The sequence below is a fragment of the Chrysemys picta genome, chromosome 21 (genome assembly GCF_011386835.1).
Source record: "Chrysemys picta bellii isolate R12L10 chromosome 21, ASM1138683v2, whole genome shotgun sequence".
Lineage (NCBI taxonomy): Eukaryota > Metazoa > Chordata > Testudines > Emydidae > Chrysemys > Chrysemys picta.
In genome coordinates this window covers 7,959,222-7,975,975 of record NC_088811.1, presented here as the reverse complement: position 1 = coordinate 7,975,975, position 16,754 = coordinate 7,959,222, and the positions used below count along the sequence as shown (strand labels likewise).

The 16,754-nt window shown below is 49.9% G+C and overlaps 1 protein-coding gene across 1 annotated transcript in view; it reads right to left on the bottom strand.

The window, feature by feature from the left end:
- Positions 1-16,754, bottom strand: part of ACAP3 (ArfGAP with coiled-coil, ankyrin repeat and PH domains 3) — a 158,615-nt gene that overhangs the window by 29,733 nt on the left and 112,128 nt on the right. The window contains exons 7-10 of the mRNA XM_065575216.1: positions 13,756-13,800; positions 12,683-12,778; positions 11,847-11,921; positions 7,707-7,718 (exon numbers count right to left, since the gene is read on the bottom strand). Coding sequence (XP_065431288.1) covers positions 7,707-7,718; positions 11,847-11,921; positions 12,683-12,778; positions 13,756-13,800 — 228 coding nt within the window. The remainder of the gene's footprint in view (positions 1-7,706; positions 7,719-11,846; positions 11,922-12,682; positions 12,779-13,755; positions 13,801-16,754) is intronic.

The window sequence follows — 16,754 nt, the reverse complement described above, 5'->3', positions numbered from 1 at the left end:
CACATGCAAGAGTGGAGATGTGTAGGCTGGAATCTTCATTAAAGTACTGCACTCTGCTGCAACTACATTCCCCACTAAGGCCATGGTATCCAATCTGCCACGTATGGCCCTTCTCAGTTCAATTCTAATAACCAATATGCTTTCCTGCTTTGTATTGCACAGCCGGCAATATACTGCTATGGTTTCGTATACATCCTGTTTATTAGCAAATCCCTTTGCTTATGCTATTTCTGATGAATAGCAATTAGAATAATAGAAAATGCATGCAGGTATATGTACAGTCTGCGCATGGATTGCCTCAGAAGGGACAAAATGGTTTTATGCAAAATTGCTTTCTCAATTAGCAAAGCATTCAGTTATTCTCTTATATCAATCGTCACTATTTAACAATTATATAGACTGTAATGTACACACAAAAACGTATGTATATAATATATACCGTATTAAAATAAATACTACATGAGACCAGTTTGTCTATGTACTTTGTGTGTGTGTGTGTGTGTGTGTGTGCGTTTATCTAGCTAGCTAGCTAGCTAGCTATCATGTGTGTGTGGATATATGCATATGAACTGTTCAGATACATATATTTTGCATATAAATGCACTCACATTTTATATATGAACAGAAGAATATAAGTACATACGCTACTAGTGCATGTGAATATTAAAGCACTTTCTATACATGATGACTTACACATCTCTGTGTGTATATTGTGTATACACTGTGACCCCATGTGCACACACAGGTTCTAAGGGGGAACCCCTACACGCACATTCCCATACATTGTGCACAAACACACATTTGATGGCTAGATCCGGAAGAATCCTATTTACAGCCCTTTTGTTTCTCTCATTGTCTTACGATAACTGATGGCCCTGCTCTCGACTTGCCAGGGAGAAGATGCTCAGGGACCGTTCTCCGCTTTTATGTCACAGCAACAGAACTCAACAAATCCGCCCTATCAGATAATAAACCAGAATGAACTTGTCCGTCACATCAGCAAGGAGGGAGACCTGGTCCTGCATGACCCTCTAAGTTCTCCTGCACCCAAATGGAGCGTGCCCCCTAAACTTCCTACCCCAGCCAAGCACCCCCATAAGAAAAGCTCCTTACCAGAAGGTACTCAAGTCTGCCGAAAATCTTCATGCTGCCCGTTGCGGGAAGGAGTTCTGCTGATCTAGTCAAGCGAGCAGGGAGCTTCTGTGCACGCCTCTCCTCTCAATTGCTCTCTAGAGCAGCATCTCTGCGAGGCGCCGTGGGATGGGAGGGAAGGCAAGATCTTTCCCCCCCTACTCCTCCTCACTCCTCCCACTCCTTTTTGGGTAGCTGCGAGCACCGCCGTTTGCTCCTGTCAAAGCAGGGACGCTGTGCGAAGGAAGCGTGCCAGGCTCTAGGGACCACCTGCCTGCCCCCTCCTCCTGCCTCCCATTCACCATCAATCAGCTTAGATCAAGGGCTAATTATCATACAGCTGTCACCATAGGACAGAGGGGCGTGGGGGCAGCGAGCAAAGCCAGAGCAAAGTTGACAGGAGGATGCTCCGCTGAAGCCCCTTGACCTCAGCCGAGTGGATCTTCAAGGGATTGGCATGCTTTTGGCAGGAGCTACTTCCTATTGAGACCGTCTCATCCCTGGGACCCCCGCCTAAGGAAAACGGAGCCCCCCATTGGCTGACAAAGCCACACATGCTCCGTTGGGGCTGCTGCGTGTCGGCGTGATTTAAGAGCCATATGGCCGACTGGTTTATTAGTTACCGTTGCTACTAAATCAGGCAGACGGCGCTGCCCTAACACTCACCGCTCTCTTCCCACACACGTGCACAAAGCCGTGCGCCAGGCCTGGAGAAGAATCAATGGGCTCCAAAGGAACTTCTCCTTTTCTTCAATTGGCTGGTAAATTTGGGTACAATGGAAGGGCTCGGTAAGGCCAGGAAGTGGGAGAGAGGATGAACTCCCAGTTAAAGCACATAACGAGTCAAGAGTCCTGGGATCTATTCATCACTCAGCCTCAGACTCACTGTACTTCAGGCAGGTCAATCTGTGCCTCAGTTTCCCCGGCGGTAAATTGGAGATGGCAATAACTCTTCCCTGCTACGCAGGGGGGGTGGCAAGACTGCAGGGTGGTTTGAGATCCCCTGGAGGGCACTAGAGAAGGGCCAGGTATTACTTAATCATTATTATTATTATTTATTTAACTTCAGCTGTGGCCAGATATGACTTGCAGCCTCCCCTCAATCAGCCCAGCCAGTGCACCTTAGTCTATACCCTAGGCCTCTCCTGCGTATAGACTGCTCATCACGTCAAAGCAAAGGCCAGTGTGCCAAGCTTTCCTATTTAGCAGGGGCAGTCCCTGATTATTAGCTTAAATGTTACCCCTTTTCTCCTCTGTCCTCCAGAAAGCTGTCACAGGCCCATGCATTTCAATGGCGTTTCAAGAGGCATCCCTTTATTTTTCTCCCCTAACTGTCCCTTTCTGCACCTTTCAAATGTCAGCCAGTGTGTGTGCCCATTCTGCGTTGTTGGGGCTAGCAGGAAACCCACAAACTCATTTCACTTGTGGCTTAAGACAAATTTGAACTCACATCTCCAGAGCAGCCATGCCATAGCAGGAACACAATGTGTCTCTGCAGTCCCCTTTTAAATACTGCGTAACTTTCCCCCACACGTACATGGCTGTGCACACAGTAAATGCAGATTGATCCAGCAGCTTCATGTTAAAATCGTGTCCTCTCGCCTTTCCCAGCTGGCAGGAGAGTTTAGAAAGGTTTGCTTCAAACCATAACAATTCGGCCCGGCCCCCACCCCGCTCCAATTTTATTGGCGTGCCCTCTGTTTAAGCACTACTTGTTTTCATGTAGAGTGTGAAACAGCAAATGGAACTCCTCCGAGTTGTAGGGCTAGCGGGCAAGGAGGACAAAGGGGGCAGTGGTTAAGATAACAAAGGCAGCTTGAAATGATTGCTGCACTGGGAATACGCACAAAAGGTGACAGATGCCCCTAAGACAGCAGGGGCCGAGGGAGGGATGAGAAAAGGACACTTGAATAACAGTGTGAAGGAAAATAATCCAGCTACACTTCAAGTTTTTCTCCCTTGCAGAATGTTTTCTGCTTTATTTAAAAAACAAACAAACAAGCAACCAACCAACCCTCAATCCAAATCGCAGCTTCTCCTAGCTAACGGGTTCCGAAGGACCTGCCTGCGTTCCACCCCTCGCAAACCTGACAAGGGGTAATTCAATTAGCAAGACACCATCATAAGAGTCATCATCAGGGCAGGACCCAAAGCATTATTTCAAATTGGAGTCAGTGCCATGTTGTTTGGGGAGACACTGTGATGGGGCAAAATATATTCTCCCAGGGAAAAGGCAGTTGTGGGTCCCTGTAACTCAGCAGGAGAGTGGGGATGAAGTGGGGTGAAATCTTTATCTTACAATGACTATGGTCCAGTGGCATTGCTGCAGTGCCAGAGGCTGTTATGTATGCGATCGTATTTCCCCTTGATTCCATGCCTAACCCGCGAATGCAGTGTCCAGTAGGATATGCTGAGACACAAAGAAGTAACAACCTCCTCTAATGATACCAGTTTTCATCCAGCGATATCAGAGCTCTCTACAAATGTGGGTATCATCGTCTCCATTTCACAGACAGAGAAACTGAGGCACCGATCTGGCCAAGTGATTTGCCCAAGATACAGCAATGAGCAGCAGAACTGGGAGTCAAACCCCTTTCTCTTGAAGTCCTGGTCCCACGCTCTATTTGCTGGACCATGCTGTTTCCTGCTCTACTCCACAGAGATCACAGAGCACATAATATGGAGCAGGCTAATCTCACCCGACCCTGTCATCTGGACATCCCCTATTCCCCACCCCCGCACAAAGCCAATTCAACCTGCTTATCTGCAACCTCCCTGCTGCCTCCAGAGAGACACTGGCTCCTTTAGCCAGCCAGGGCACACGCTCTCCAGGCACTGCTGACTTTGAAAACAAAATTCCTGTCTGGCTCTAACAAGCAATGGTCTGGGGGTCACTGGATCCAGGGCTTTGATTTGACCCTACTGCAGCTGGAAGCGAAATGCTTCCCGCCCTGCACTCGACTATGGCTGTCTAACTTTCCCAAGGCCATTGGTCATATACATGGGGAGCCAAGGCCATGGGGCGCTCTGTTCATAAGGATCCCCGTCTGGTATAATGCCTCCTTTGCTTTCTCCGCGTCTGATCCCGAGTCATTCCTCAGCTCTTCCCGGCCAGTCTGGTTCGTAGAGCAGCTTTGTGTGAAATGGCTGGTTTTAAATGCATTGCATTAGAGAGACCTTTCCCTGCTCTCTCCGATGAAGTCATCACTCCCCTTTAATCCCTCCAGGGGCCAGGAGGCTCACAAATGGATTTCTTTCCCTCCCTGCAGGGCAATCAGGCTAAGAGAGCATCTGCACACACAGGAAACGCTTGTCAGTAGCCTTCCAATTCGGCTACACTTTCATTTCATGAGGCATGACATTCCCCTGAGAGAGCATTAAAAAAAGAAAGTGCCTTGAAAGCACTGCTCAATTTTTCCCTGCAGAGGAACGTTGATCTGCATGAGAGCCTAGATACATGTGAACTTATCAATGAATTCTGTGCCCAGCACACCTGCTTTCTCTCTGCCTCCTGTGTTTCTTCACTTAGCTCCTGAACGTCTGTTTTCATAGGGGTGGAAGGGACCTCAGGAGGTCATCTAGTCCAACCCCCTGCTCAAAGCACGACCAATCCCCAGACAGATTTTTACCCCAGTTCCCAAAATGGCCCCCTCAAGGATTGAACTCACAACCCTGGGTTTAGCAGACCAATGCTCAAACCACTGAGCTATTTGTCCATGGCTCTTGCACATTGCCTCTTATTTCGCCACAGCACATGGGATGCTAAGTGGATTCCGGGTCCAACTCTAAACTGTACAGTGCGGTTTGTCAGCGATTCTGAGGAGTGGCCCAGATGGGACGAATATCCCTGGCATGTTTTTCTCATGTCGCGTTTTTTAAAAAGAAAAACAAAGCAGGGCTGGACTAAGGTTATAATCCTCAGGCCTGGCATTCCAACACCCCAGCCTTCAGGAGTGCTGCTGAGAATCAGTCTGGCTCTTTATAAAGAAAGCAAAATTGGCGTCTGGATCCAGACTGGAATTTTGAAACCTCCTAACATCTGGGGGAGTTCAGGATCTGGAGTTGTAGATTGGACCAATCACAATTAAAAGGCAGGTACAGCTGGATTTAATCACACAACAACATGGAATTAAACATATTTCACCCAGGCAAATCCATCTCTCTGGTGTGGATTTGGGTGGGAGTTTCACACCTTTGCAGGTCTAATTTCAGAGTCAGGTTTCAGCAACCCCCCAAACCTGGGCTTTGCCTGGTTTCAGGTTGAAATGAGACAGAAGCTGGAGCTGCACATTTTAAATCCAGTCCCCAACTTTCCTGGGAGTCGGGACATGTTTGGATCTGGGGTTTTGGTTCAGCCCATTAGAGCGAAGGGCTCAGCTGAGTGCCTGGATCTGAGGGTTCTAATTTGGATGCTTCTACATTTTATTGGTGCATGACCTGGTTTTTCTCCTAGTGGTTTGTGTTACCTGTTGTCCTATCTTCTGCTGGTGCTAAAGGACTCCTGGTGGGGTGTAGCTTGTGGGGTTCTTAGCTATCGGCCTGGAGAGAATGACAAGCTCTCAGAGGCCATCAGCCAACAAGCGTCCCAGTGAAAGCCTACCCAAGTTGGAAACCGCACAGTGGATTAAATCGAGTTCTCAGACTCTCTCCCTCTCTCAGGATTTTGCCTTTGCTTTGCTATTCAGCAGTTCAATTGGAGATTATCTCGCTTTGAAGCCATTTACCTAATCTCATCAGAAAAGGGTCCTAATTCCATGGCCTCACTGTTGTCATCTCCTGCGGGGAAGGACCTAAACGGATCAGAATAGAAAAGCCTCAATAGCTCATCTGTCTACACCCAGGAGATAGAATGAGCGGCTGTCAAATGGACTGGACACCTCCGACTGCAGACAGCAGGACACGCTCTCTGCCATGAGTGAGGCCTGAGCAACAGGAGACGCAGTGTCTAGGACTGAGCAGCCTCCGCACAGCAGTGGACTTTCACTCTCAGCTCCGTACAGCAGAGGTAGGGCTCCCACGGCTTAGCTTACGCGGATCTGATTGAGATGTAGGGCTTGTGCCTTCATGTCCTTCCTGGCTAACAAGCTGAGCTGCACCCTGGCAGTGCATAATTAAACCCCTATAACATATGGGTAACAAACCAAAGAGGAGCCCATCAGACATCCTCCCCAAGTACCTTACTGCTTGGTTGAAGGGAAAGGGAGCAGGCATTGAAGAACTGCTGAGCTCCAAGAAGACAGACAGCAGATTAACTAGCTCCTGTCTCCCAGGCTGTCCCATCTGGCCGTTTGCAGAACAGTTCCTGACCCGTGTCAATAAAGCTAAAGTAAACAGGTTTCTGCAATGGCGCTACGGTGCAGCAGCTGTGGCTAAGTGATCAGTGGAGCAGGGAGAAGGGGGAAAGACTCTGTTTATCATTCTGTCAGTTCACAGTCGATTCAGCAATCTGTTGAATTCCACGCCTGAGAGTGTTCTGCTCGGTGGGAATAACATATATAGCCAGGGCTGCACTTCAGCTGACAAATCCAGCGCCTGCTTAGCCTCTGGTTTGCCACCCAGAAACACATGGCAAGGTGAAATGCACAGGAGGAAGTGTCCATGGTGCTGAGAACCAGCAACCCAAGCCAGCATTAGCAGCGCATGGCCCCGTCTACTTGCTCCTTTATTCCGTGCGCCTAACATTCCATGCTCCCCAAAGCCAGGGACAGAGGAGCGTTGGTTGGACCCAAGAAGAGCGTGGGTATGCGCTGGGCAAGCTTTGCCCACCCCAAGCTTTGCAGCTCCACCCCAGTCCTCAGACCCACCACCCACCATTCCAGTCCTAAGGCGCCTTGCAGCTCTGGCAATGCACCTCATTGCTCAGTTATAAAAGCCCCTGTTATTCCAGACCCACAGCTCTGCCAATGCAGCTTATTCCTGACCTGCGGCACTCCCTCTTCTGCTGTCCTGGGCCCTTTCATGGCTCTGCCCATGCACTTTTTGCCAGAATTTTGTAAAGTACTTAGGTGCCTGCAGATGCAGATGGGGACAAGCACCTAGAGAGGTTTTCAAAAGCATGTAGGATTTCAGTGGGAGTTAGGCACTAAGGACCTATTGAAAACCCGACTAGGTGCCTACTTGCATCTTCGGGCACATGGATACTTTCAAAAATTTGGCCCATCCATCTTCAATTGCAGAATTTCTTGCTATTCTACTTCCACTGCTCGGTCAACACACTTCAGTCCCAATCCATGGAACCCCGGCAGTTCCAGAACTGGGCCTCTCTTGAGTCAAGACTGCCAGTCATCTAGGATATTGCATGGCAGTTTTGTTATGTGAAGGAAAATCTACTAGGGATTAGGATGAAACCACCAAACTTACTTGCAATTGTGTTTGGGAATTAGTTCTCCAGAGAGGACAGGCTAGTGCACTAAAGGATCCAGCCACGATCTAATCCCATTGCCAGTGTAGATCTAAAAGCAGGGCTCACTGGAGTTCAAGTGTAGTCAAGTGCAACTCCTTCGAAGAAACTTAGCTCACAAAAGGGAAGAACCAATCTCCCAAAAGACACCACACAGCACTGTGGCTGTACTCACCTGCAGGAGAGTCTGGAGGGGGCACGTCAGCGATAGGTGATGAGAGAGAAAAGAAGAAAAAAAGGCACATTACTTAACATTCCCCTAATGATCAAGTGCAAAATCAATCCCCAGCGAAGCTTCGCAAGGCTTAGCAACCATGTTTTCCAGATCCACCGGCAGGCTCAGAATTATCCATGCAATTTCTGTGCCCCTCCAAATCTTGTATTTCTGCATGCAAGCAGTAGCTGCATACCAGGGTCAGCCAGCCAAACATCTCAATGCCTGATGTGCATGGCAAATCTGACACTGCGGGCTCATGGGAATGTGTGTGTGTAGTTCTAGGTTTTCAAACTGAGAAGACAGTATGTGGCTGCTTTCTAAACTTGTTCCTGAATGTCCAGCAATAGCACAAGGGAACAGCATTTTATTTGGTCTTCCACAGCTGTACAGAGTGACGAGTTAGATGCTGTCAGTGCAGCAACTGGTATATACTCTGCAACAGGCCATGTTAGAATCTGTGTCAGCAAAGGAGGCGACGTTGGGGTGGGACACCTGGGTTATCCTTTACCATTTACAAGCATTGCAATGGGATCTTTAATTTCTGCCAAAGAAGACCTCAGTTTAGCATCTCATCCCTGATCATGCAGACCTACACCCTTCCCCTACTACTGCACTGGGAGTTCGTTAGCCAGCTCTGGGGGTTAGCTTTGAATCAGTTTGTGGGCCCAGAGTCAAGAACTCATTCAACTGCAACACCCAGAGCCCCACCCTCAGCTGCTGGACAGCTCCCCTGAAGCAAATAGATGTATGTCAATTTAACCAGCAGAGGGTTTGCCCTCTATCCCCAAGACTCCAGTTGTGAAACTCTGGATTTGGTGTCAACGGAAGCAGAATGTGGCACACCTTTGTCACTAGGTGTCATGCCAAGACAGGGTAGTGACATACTGGCTTCACTGGCCGAATGCATTCACTCCAGTGGAGCAGATTTGGGCTCCGCATCTTTTTAAGTGCCTGGTGCACGTGAATCCTTTCCAGTCAGTCCTGCTCCGGGACGGTGAGAAACGCAACATGCATCTCTATGCAGAGCCTGGACTCTGCTTTGGCAGCGAAATGCTGGAATCCATCTCCTCCTCCCCAGCGGCCGCCGTCAGACGACCAAACTGCCCTCTCCCGTCCCGGCCTGTCAATCCACTTCCTCGCCCATGAGTACAAAATCAATATTGGGCTTTGCCTGGGTCTCAGCTGGGCACTTCCTTTCAGACATCCACAGGACATGCCAGCTAAGCAATCTACTTAGGCCCCAGGGAGGAGAGATTTAAGCAGACTCCACTGACCTCCCTCCCGCAACTCAGCAAGATTCTTAGTGTTAATATTCCATGGGAAACTGCAGCTTTGTCATACAAAAAGATCCTAAGGTGTTTCTACAAGGAGCCAGTATCCTTGCTAGCTGGGGATGGGCCCAAATTCCATATCTGCCCTGTTTCTCATGTTCCCCGCACTGAGGTACTTTTGACACAGGTAACACAGGTGGCATAATTGTTTCTGAAGCCATGCCCCATAGGACTGTGCTCTTAGCGTAGCTTAGAAGCTAAAGAAGGATCATCCAAGGGAGATGTCCAAGGAAAACACAGGAAGTGGTGTTGGTAATTCACTCTTCCCTCTTCATCAGTACTGAACCACTGCTCCCACAGAGATCTAAGGGGATCTACACTGCGTGACATGGGCCGTTGATCCAGCCACAAGAATTCTTTCCTTTGGCTTCTTAGTAGATGAAGGGATGTCAACTTACTCATCATCGACATTGCTTTTGTTATGTGAATTTTTTTTCTTTTCCATTGGGAAAAATGGTTCGTATAACTGGTCATGCGTAAGATTAGTGGTGGTAAAAGCAAGGTTCTACTGGAGCACCAAAATCTCCCCCAAAAGATTCTTCTTTCACTGGTGAAATTGCCCACCCCACAGCTGCCTTCTTGATGGAGAAGGAAAATCTATTCTTTGGACTCATCGGAGAAGAGGCTGCCTTTAAGTAATAATGGTCACGGCACAGGGCATATTCCAGGGGTTAGTAACTGGCTGGTGCCGTCTAGTATTTAGAGCCAGAGGGATCAAGAGACTTGATAGCCTGGGAAGTAGACATCTCTTCAGGAGTACCATGGGCCATGGTCATTATTGCGATTATAAACCAGGCAGGAGACAATCAAATGAAAACACTATTAACAATTCCTTTGTTACGGGCAAACAACTTGCAGACAAGGGAAAAAGTGTTTGTGAATAAATCATGGTGAAAAAGAAATCAGGCCTAATTTATTTGATGGATATTCTTTGACCACCTATAGAACGGGGAAAATTTATTTACGAATAAGTGATTTGACAAGGAAGGGATAAAATTCCTTGGATAAACTCTTGGGGGCTGAGGCTCAAGGCTTGTCTAACAGCCCTGTAGTTCAGACTGCAGGGTGTGACCTGCTGCGCACACCAAAGGGCTGCGTTATAACTCCCCTCCCTGCCCGTAGACGGTGCTAGTATGAACTAAAATGTACCAAGTTCATGTTAACATAGCGCCAGTCCGAGCCCAGATGTATACACAATGTGAGCCCAAGACTGGAGACCGGGGCTCTGAGACTCGCTCCGGGTTTCTGCTTGCCGTGTCGACGCACCCTCGGTGCATGACCTTGGGGAAGTCACTTCACCTCTCTGTATTTCAGGTTTCCTAGCTTCAGAATTGCATGACAAGTACTGATGTCTCAGAGAGACTTTGTCAGGAGTAACTTATTAATGTTTGTGAAGCCCTTGGAGATCCTCAGACAGTGGGTGCTAGGAAAGGGCAGAATGTGACTCCTTAAAGGAGAAAGAGGATCCTTCTTTATATCTAATAATGCCCATGCTGAAGGAACATCCATCCATCCCCATATGTACCCCTCAGTCTGCTCACCTACCCATCCCCAGATATTATCTATCTATCTATCTATCTATCTATCTAATCATGTAGCGAAAGGCAGTTTGGTCTCTCCATCACCTGTACCTATTTATTGGAGCTCAGTTTAAATAGCTTTGCTCTGCCCCTGCGGGGAGGGCCGCAGGGCTCTCTGATGAGAAAGCAGGCAGGGCCTCTTGTACCCTGGTAGCTGGGAATTCATTCTGTGGGAGGGAAGAGAGATGTGGGGAAGACAGGAGCATTTCCCAGCTCCCTCCACTTCTCCTCACAACCCATTAACCTAACTCGGGGTGTGTGTGGGGGGGTGATCTCCATGTGAATGAAGAAACGGCCCTTCAGCCAGCCCAGCCCCCAGGGAACAAATGGCTCCATCCGTCTGCTGGCTGAGTTAAAAGGGGGCGCTGACCATCTGGTGGAGCTGGGCAGTCAGGCGTGCTGCTGCCGCCTCCTGGGGAAAGGTGGAGGGGAAGCTGGCTGGACAGATGTGAGAGCAGACAGACAAGTTTCGGGAGGGATGTGCTGCCACCATAGCAGCTGCAGACGCTGGGGCTCGCCAGACGCTTTGTCCGGCTTGTGAGGGCAGGGATGGGAGAAGAGAAAAGGGAGGGAATGGACGAGATGAGGGAGGGAGAATGGGAGAGCCGCTGGGCTGCTCTAACTGCTTCCGAAGCCAAACCTGGCTTCCCAGAGCAATGTCCCGGCCTTACATGACACTGTTTTCATGTATGGACTCATGACAATAACATGCTCAGGGAACAGCCCCCTACATGCAAGAACCTCAAAGGGCTTCACAGGCATTAACCAATTAAGCCTCATAACCACCTAGGGAGGCAGAAAAGCATCACACAGAGGGGGAAACTGAGGTCCGAGGAGGTTTAATATTTGCCCAGGGGGTAGAGTGGGCCCAGAACCCAGGAGTCCTGACTCCTGATCACTCAGGCTCTAGACATTAGACGGCACTCCCATTCTGTAAACCAGAATAGTGCTAGCTGAGAAGGGACTCCCCTGCAGCTGCATCCAAACCCAGCTCCGGCAGATGACGGCGGAAAGGTTTCACTGCCGCATGGCGTGTAACTCAGCTGCAGGGCCATTACAGTCCCACCGCTAGCTTCTCCCACAGCAGTCCCCTTACTGGGAGGCTGAGGTGCTGCCAACCACTCAGCTCTCCTGGCTAATGGAGAGTGATGTCCTCTCATGCCAGCCCGCAGCCCCCTGGGACTCACCCTCTGCTGTATCAGTGCATGCTTGTGCTCCATCTCCCTCTTCTCCACGGCCGAGTCGATCACCAGCTGGTCCAGCTGAAGACAGGGAGGAGAAAACCCGAGGGAAAATTCAGCGAGATGGTTCCCATTACTGTGCCCCCAGCCATCTCTCCTGCTTGCCATTCTCTGGGCTCACGCCAGTCTTGCCAATGGCCTATGTCCTGGGGAGGGATGCGAGTTTCCCCGGGTCCAGTGAGGCTGCGTTTGGGTGGGCGCTGAGGGCTGGTGCGGCAGCTATCTTTCCACCGCTGGGACCTCCTCCCAGAGCTTGGGATTTGGGGTGATGCTTTGTCACCGCCCTGGTTACGGGGAGCTCCTTAGACCAAAGCACAGAGACTATCCTGAGGCACATCGCTATGAGCTTTCTGCACGGCCTGGGCATGCCCACCACCCTGTGAACTCCCAACCCCTTCCCCAGCATGCACTGGGCTCAGTATAAGACCAGGGCTAGAATCTGGTCAGGAATCTGGAGGGAATGTCTCCCGCCCAGGCCCTAAACTTCGGCAAGAAAGATGCAATACAAAAAACAAACAACCCAGGATGCCTTGTGTCTGGGAGGGCTGCCCAGCCCCAGATGGACCGTAGGAGTTCTTGCTTGGTCCAGTGAGCAGGAGATGCCCAGGAAGAGCCAACTTGTCTAATTATGGCTGAGTTCCCGAATCCCCATGCTGGACATGTTCCTGGCAAAGGCAGGTTCTGGAACATTCCTGTCCTGATGCTCAAGGCTTTCATGGCAAAGGGATCACCGCAGGGAAATGGCAAACAGAACCAAGCATCCCCTCACCCCAACCCCTCACCTCAGTGGCCAGCTTCTTCATGTAGGGATCAAGTTCATGAAGGAGGCTGTAGCCCTGCTGGAAAAATGTGTACTGGGCGTGCATGAAGGACAGCATCTGGGGATGGGAAACAAGGCACACGGTCAGAACAGGAGCGGAGCCATTGGGAGGGGAGGGGAGGGGAGATTATGCAGGGCACTCATACACCCCAGTAGAATATCAGCCTCAGTGCTGGCCTAAGAAAACAGCCTAAGCAGACACAATCCTCTCTAAAAGAGCTCTCTCGGACTCCCTCCCTCTGCCAGGGCCAAATGAATCCCCCGCGTCACTCCAATACCTTCTGTTGGGTGACACCGCGGACAGCGCTAGCCTGGGGGAGCTCTCCTCCATGCTGCTGATGGCGAAGGAGGGACCCACCTCAGAGAACAACATGCTCTTGTGACTGACCAGGCCCTGGGTTGGGACTCGGGAGAGCTAGGTTCTATTTCTGGCTCTGCCACTGGCTCCTTGTCTGACCCTGGACACGTCACTCGATTTCTCTCTGCCTCTGTAAAATGGGAATAAGACTACGGCTCTACCTCTGAGGGGTGCTCTGAGGCCACACGCACCATCGAGGTGCTCATATGCTATGGGGATGGTGGCCATATATGTACCTAGGTAGAGCATTTCATTTCTAGACCGTGCAAATCTCCTTCTCAGGCTCAGCTACATCCCCTCTCTCTGCAGACATCAACACATCCTCTTTTCCCACCTTCTCTCTCTCTTCCTCTGTGCCCCCCCCCATTCCTCCTGCCTCTAATCTTACTAAGCTTGCAGGTATCCCCCCCCATCCCTCCCCACATAGCGACTGTCTTTTCCACCGTGTCACTGTCACTCCTCTCTGACAGCCCTCGCCCTTCCAGAGCGCCGAGGGATTGTTTGTTTCTTTGTGGTGCACTATTGTTCCAGAACCCCGCAGCCCACACTGGCCTTCCTGCCTGCGTCTCAGTGCTGGGGACGTGTGTGGATGTGTATCCGCCTGGGCGAAATGGAGCATGCAGCACTGCAGTGTACTAAGTCTGGGGACAGCAGGGAAAATCGAATGGCGCCCTTACCGCGTCCAATATTTCAAACTTCTTCTTGGCTTGGAGGACATTGATCTGTAAGGGAATCAAGACAAGAAACTCAGCAGCGGCAGCCCAGGGGCTAGACATAGCAAGCAGCACCCATTGCAACAACCCTAAGCAGGCAGCGGCAGTTGGCGTCTGATGGGCCCACTCGGAGATGTAGAGATTTCTGGGGAAGGGCCAGTGTGTACAAATTAAAGTCCCTGGATAAAATTTTCGGACGTAGGTTCCAAAGGGACATAGGTGCATTTGAAGATGCTGCCCCCTTTGTGTTACTGCAGATCATCGGACTAGCTAGGCTGGCCCCAGGAGACTGTTCAGTACTTGGTGCCCGTGATGTCGATGCACATTTAAAATCTGGTGGGCCACTGCTTTGCTTCCTCCTGGCAGCTAGATCGAGTGGTGTCAGTGCAGCATGTGTTGGCTCAGCTGGCCAAGTAACCAGCACCCACGGTGCCGGCACTGGGACCTTGTTCCTAAAATAACACATTGTGATTTACAAAGGAAACCAGATCAGTGACTTTAGCGCTCAGGAAGGGCACCAGCCGCCTGACAGCCCTGGAAAGCGAAGTTATCGTCAGAGCACAGGCAGCTGCTGTGCAAACTTCCCCTGCGCGGCCCCCAGTCTGATCTCCTGTGACGTGTGGTCACCTCGAAGGATGAAAGAAGGGGCCTTCAGTCACATTCAGTCCTTAGACTAGCACCATATTTCCATGGTCAGAGAAGCACGACAGCACCATCTAGTGAGGCTGGGAGGGTCTTGTTCTGAAATGTATTCTGCAGCGGTTGTAATGCCCCTCTGCAAAACACAGGCAGCGTTGGTGCTAAAGCACCTCGGTTCTTGTGCTCCTTCCGCAGGTGCTGAGCCATGCGGTTCGAAAGCACATTCCAACATCTCTCAGCCTGCTACGTGCTACTCTGACCAGGAAAATCCCAGCTTTAATCCCCGTTATAAAAGACAGGGCACGATGCAGCAGGTCCCTGTGCTGTCCTTTTATTTCTGGAGACCTGCCATATGTCACCAATACAGAGCGTTTGGTGGGCTCTCATCTTAATCCCCAATTAATTGAATTGCAAAATCACAGCACCTTTTAAAGCAGTAAGCAGCTTTTGCCCAGGAAAGGCACAAGGACCAGAATAGTAGAGGATGCTTGGTGAACCGGCTGCAAGGTAAAGCCACCCTAGCAGCTGTGTCTAGCTCTATTAGTGAGCACTAGTGGTTCACGAGATAACGGATGCCAAAATCAGGTGGGCGAGACTGTTGGAAAGCTGTTTGGTTGGTGAACCAGTGAAAAACGTGCTCAGGACCAGTAAATTCTTGTCAGCTCAGGTCATGGACCACAGGTCAGGAGATGAAAAATGCTTCTGAGATTTATAAAACGTTAAAGGGAAATGAAAAGTCAGAAGCTGCAGAAGAGAGAGTGATGCCTTAAAAATAAAAAATGAATAGTCTGCAGTTACATAATACCTTTCCATGGATCCCATGAGCAAGTCTGGGAAGCTTTACAAGTGCTGTAATTAGCACTAAAGAGCCTGTCAAATGTAGCAGAAGATTTCTATGGGGCTTCAGCTGTCAGTGTCACGAACAATATGTTACCATGACAGCTGCAAAACAGGTCCCGGTATCTCATTATTATGTTAGTATCTCATTTATAAATGTGGCACCAATTAGCTCCAACGATGCTGCACTTGGAGTAGCTGAGACTAGAGTTGAGAGAAAGTTACAGCACATGCTTTCCTGGATCAGGGACCGAGGGCTCTGATCTCCCCCATGTCCGAGCTGTGCTGGGCGCAGGGGATGGCGTGTGTCTGTGTTTGGCAGCACCTGCCTCCCGATTCTTCCTCAGCCATGTCCCATCTTCTGCTACAGCTATCCAGAGGGCTTTATACCAGCGAGTATCATGTAGAGGAACTCAGCTCAGAAACATCCCCAGCCTGCCCCACAACCTTCCCCCTCCTCCCTTCCACAGCCAGGATGGGGATAGCGGATGGATGGGAGCCAAATAGAGGGTTCCACTCCACAAGGGGAACTCCATGGCCATTTATAATCAGAATCCAGCCTCTATGCACCGCCTGAGGAATGCAAAGGTGCCGGATCACACGGGAGAATCTGGTCCTAAATTGCAATTCTCTGGGTCTGAGCCCCTTTTTGGGCTCTTTTGTTGTTGTTGTTGCAAATATTCATAAAAGCAAAGTTCCTTCATGCAAATTTCGGGCCTGTGACCAAAGTCTGTGTCGTGATGAATGGAAATTAGTTTTGGGTGGAAGAGGGAGGGATAGGCTTCCTGCTTTTCCAAGGCTGCCGGTCCAGGAAATGAGCGCTGTGTCTTTGCAGCTCTGGTCTGGTGTTGGCAGAAGTACCAGGCCGTAAGGAGGAAGATATGCCAGTCGTGGCCTTGCTAGGACAGTTTCCTGCATCTGCATGAGGCCAAAAGGTTCTTTTTGCCAGAACTCTTTCTCCCACCATGAAGGCTTCTGTTAATTGTTTGGGCTTATCTAGACAACCAGCCAGTAGATGGCATGCCTAGGCCACACAAATGCATACTGGTAAAAACAAATTAATCTGGCAGTTAAAAAATGCCCAGTTACTTCAAGTAACTGATTCGTGCAATCCAATTTTGGGGGCGTGCGTGAGGGGGAGGGACTTTGGCAGATTTGCACAGTAGTTAACTAATTTAACTCCAACTTTCCTTGATCATCTCACTGACAGATATTTGGCTGCTGTGCTAAGTCAGAGAGCTGAGAGGCTGGAATCTGCTTTTCCCCAAGGCTCATCGCATCCTTGGGCAAGGTGAGAGGCACATTAGCAAAAAAATGCTGGGACAGAGTCTGCATTATAGGCCAACCCCTTTATGTCATCTGAGCAAGACTCCTCTTGTTTCCGAGACGTTTGAAATAGGGAAGGGGAATTGTGTGAAGGGGACAGAGATTTGTAAAACTGCTGCACTTCGGATGCAGATTTAAGTTGTGTCAAGGGCCCCTAGCGT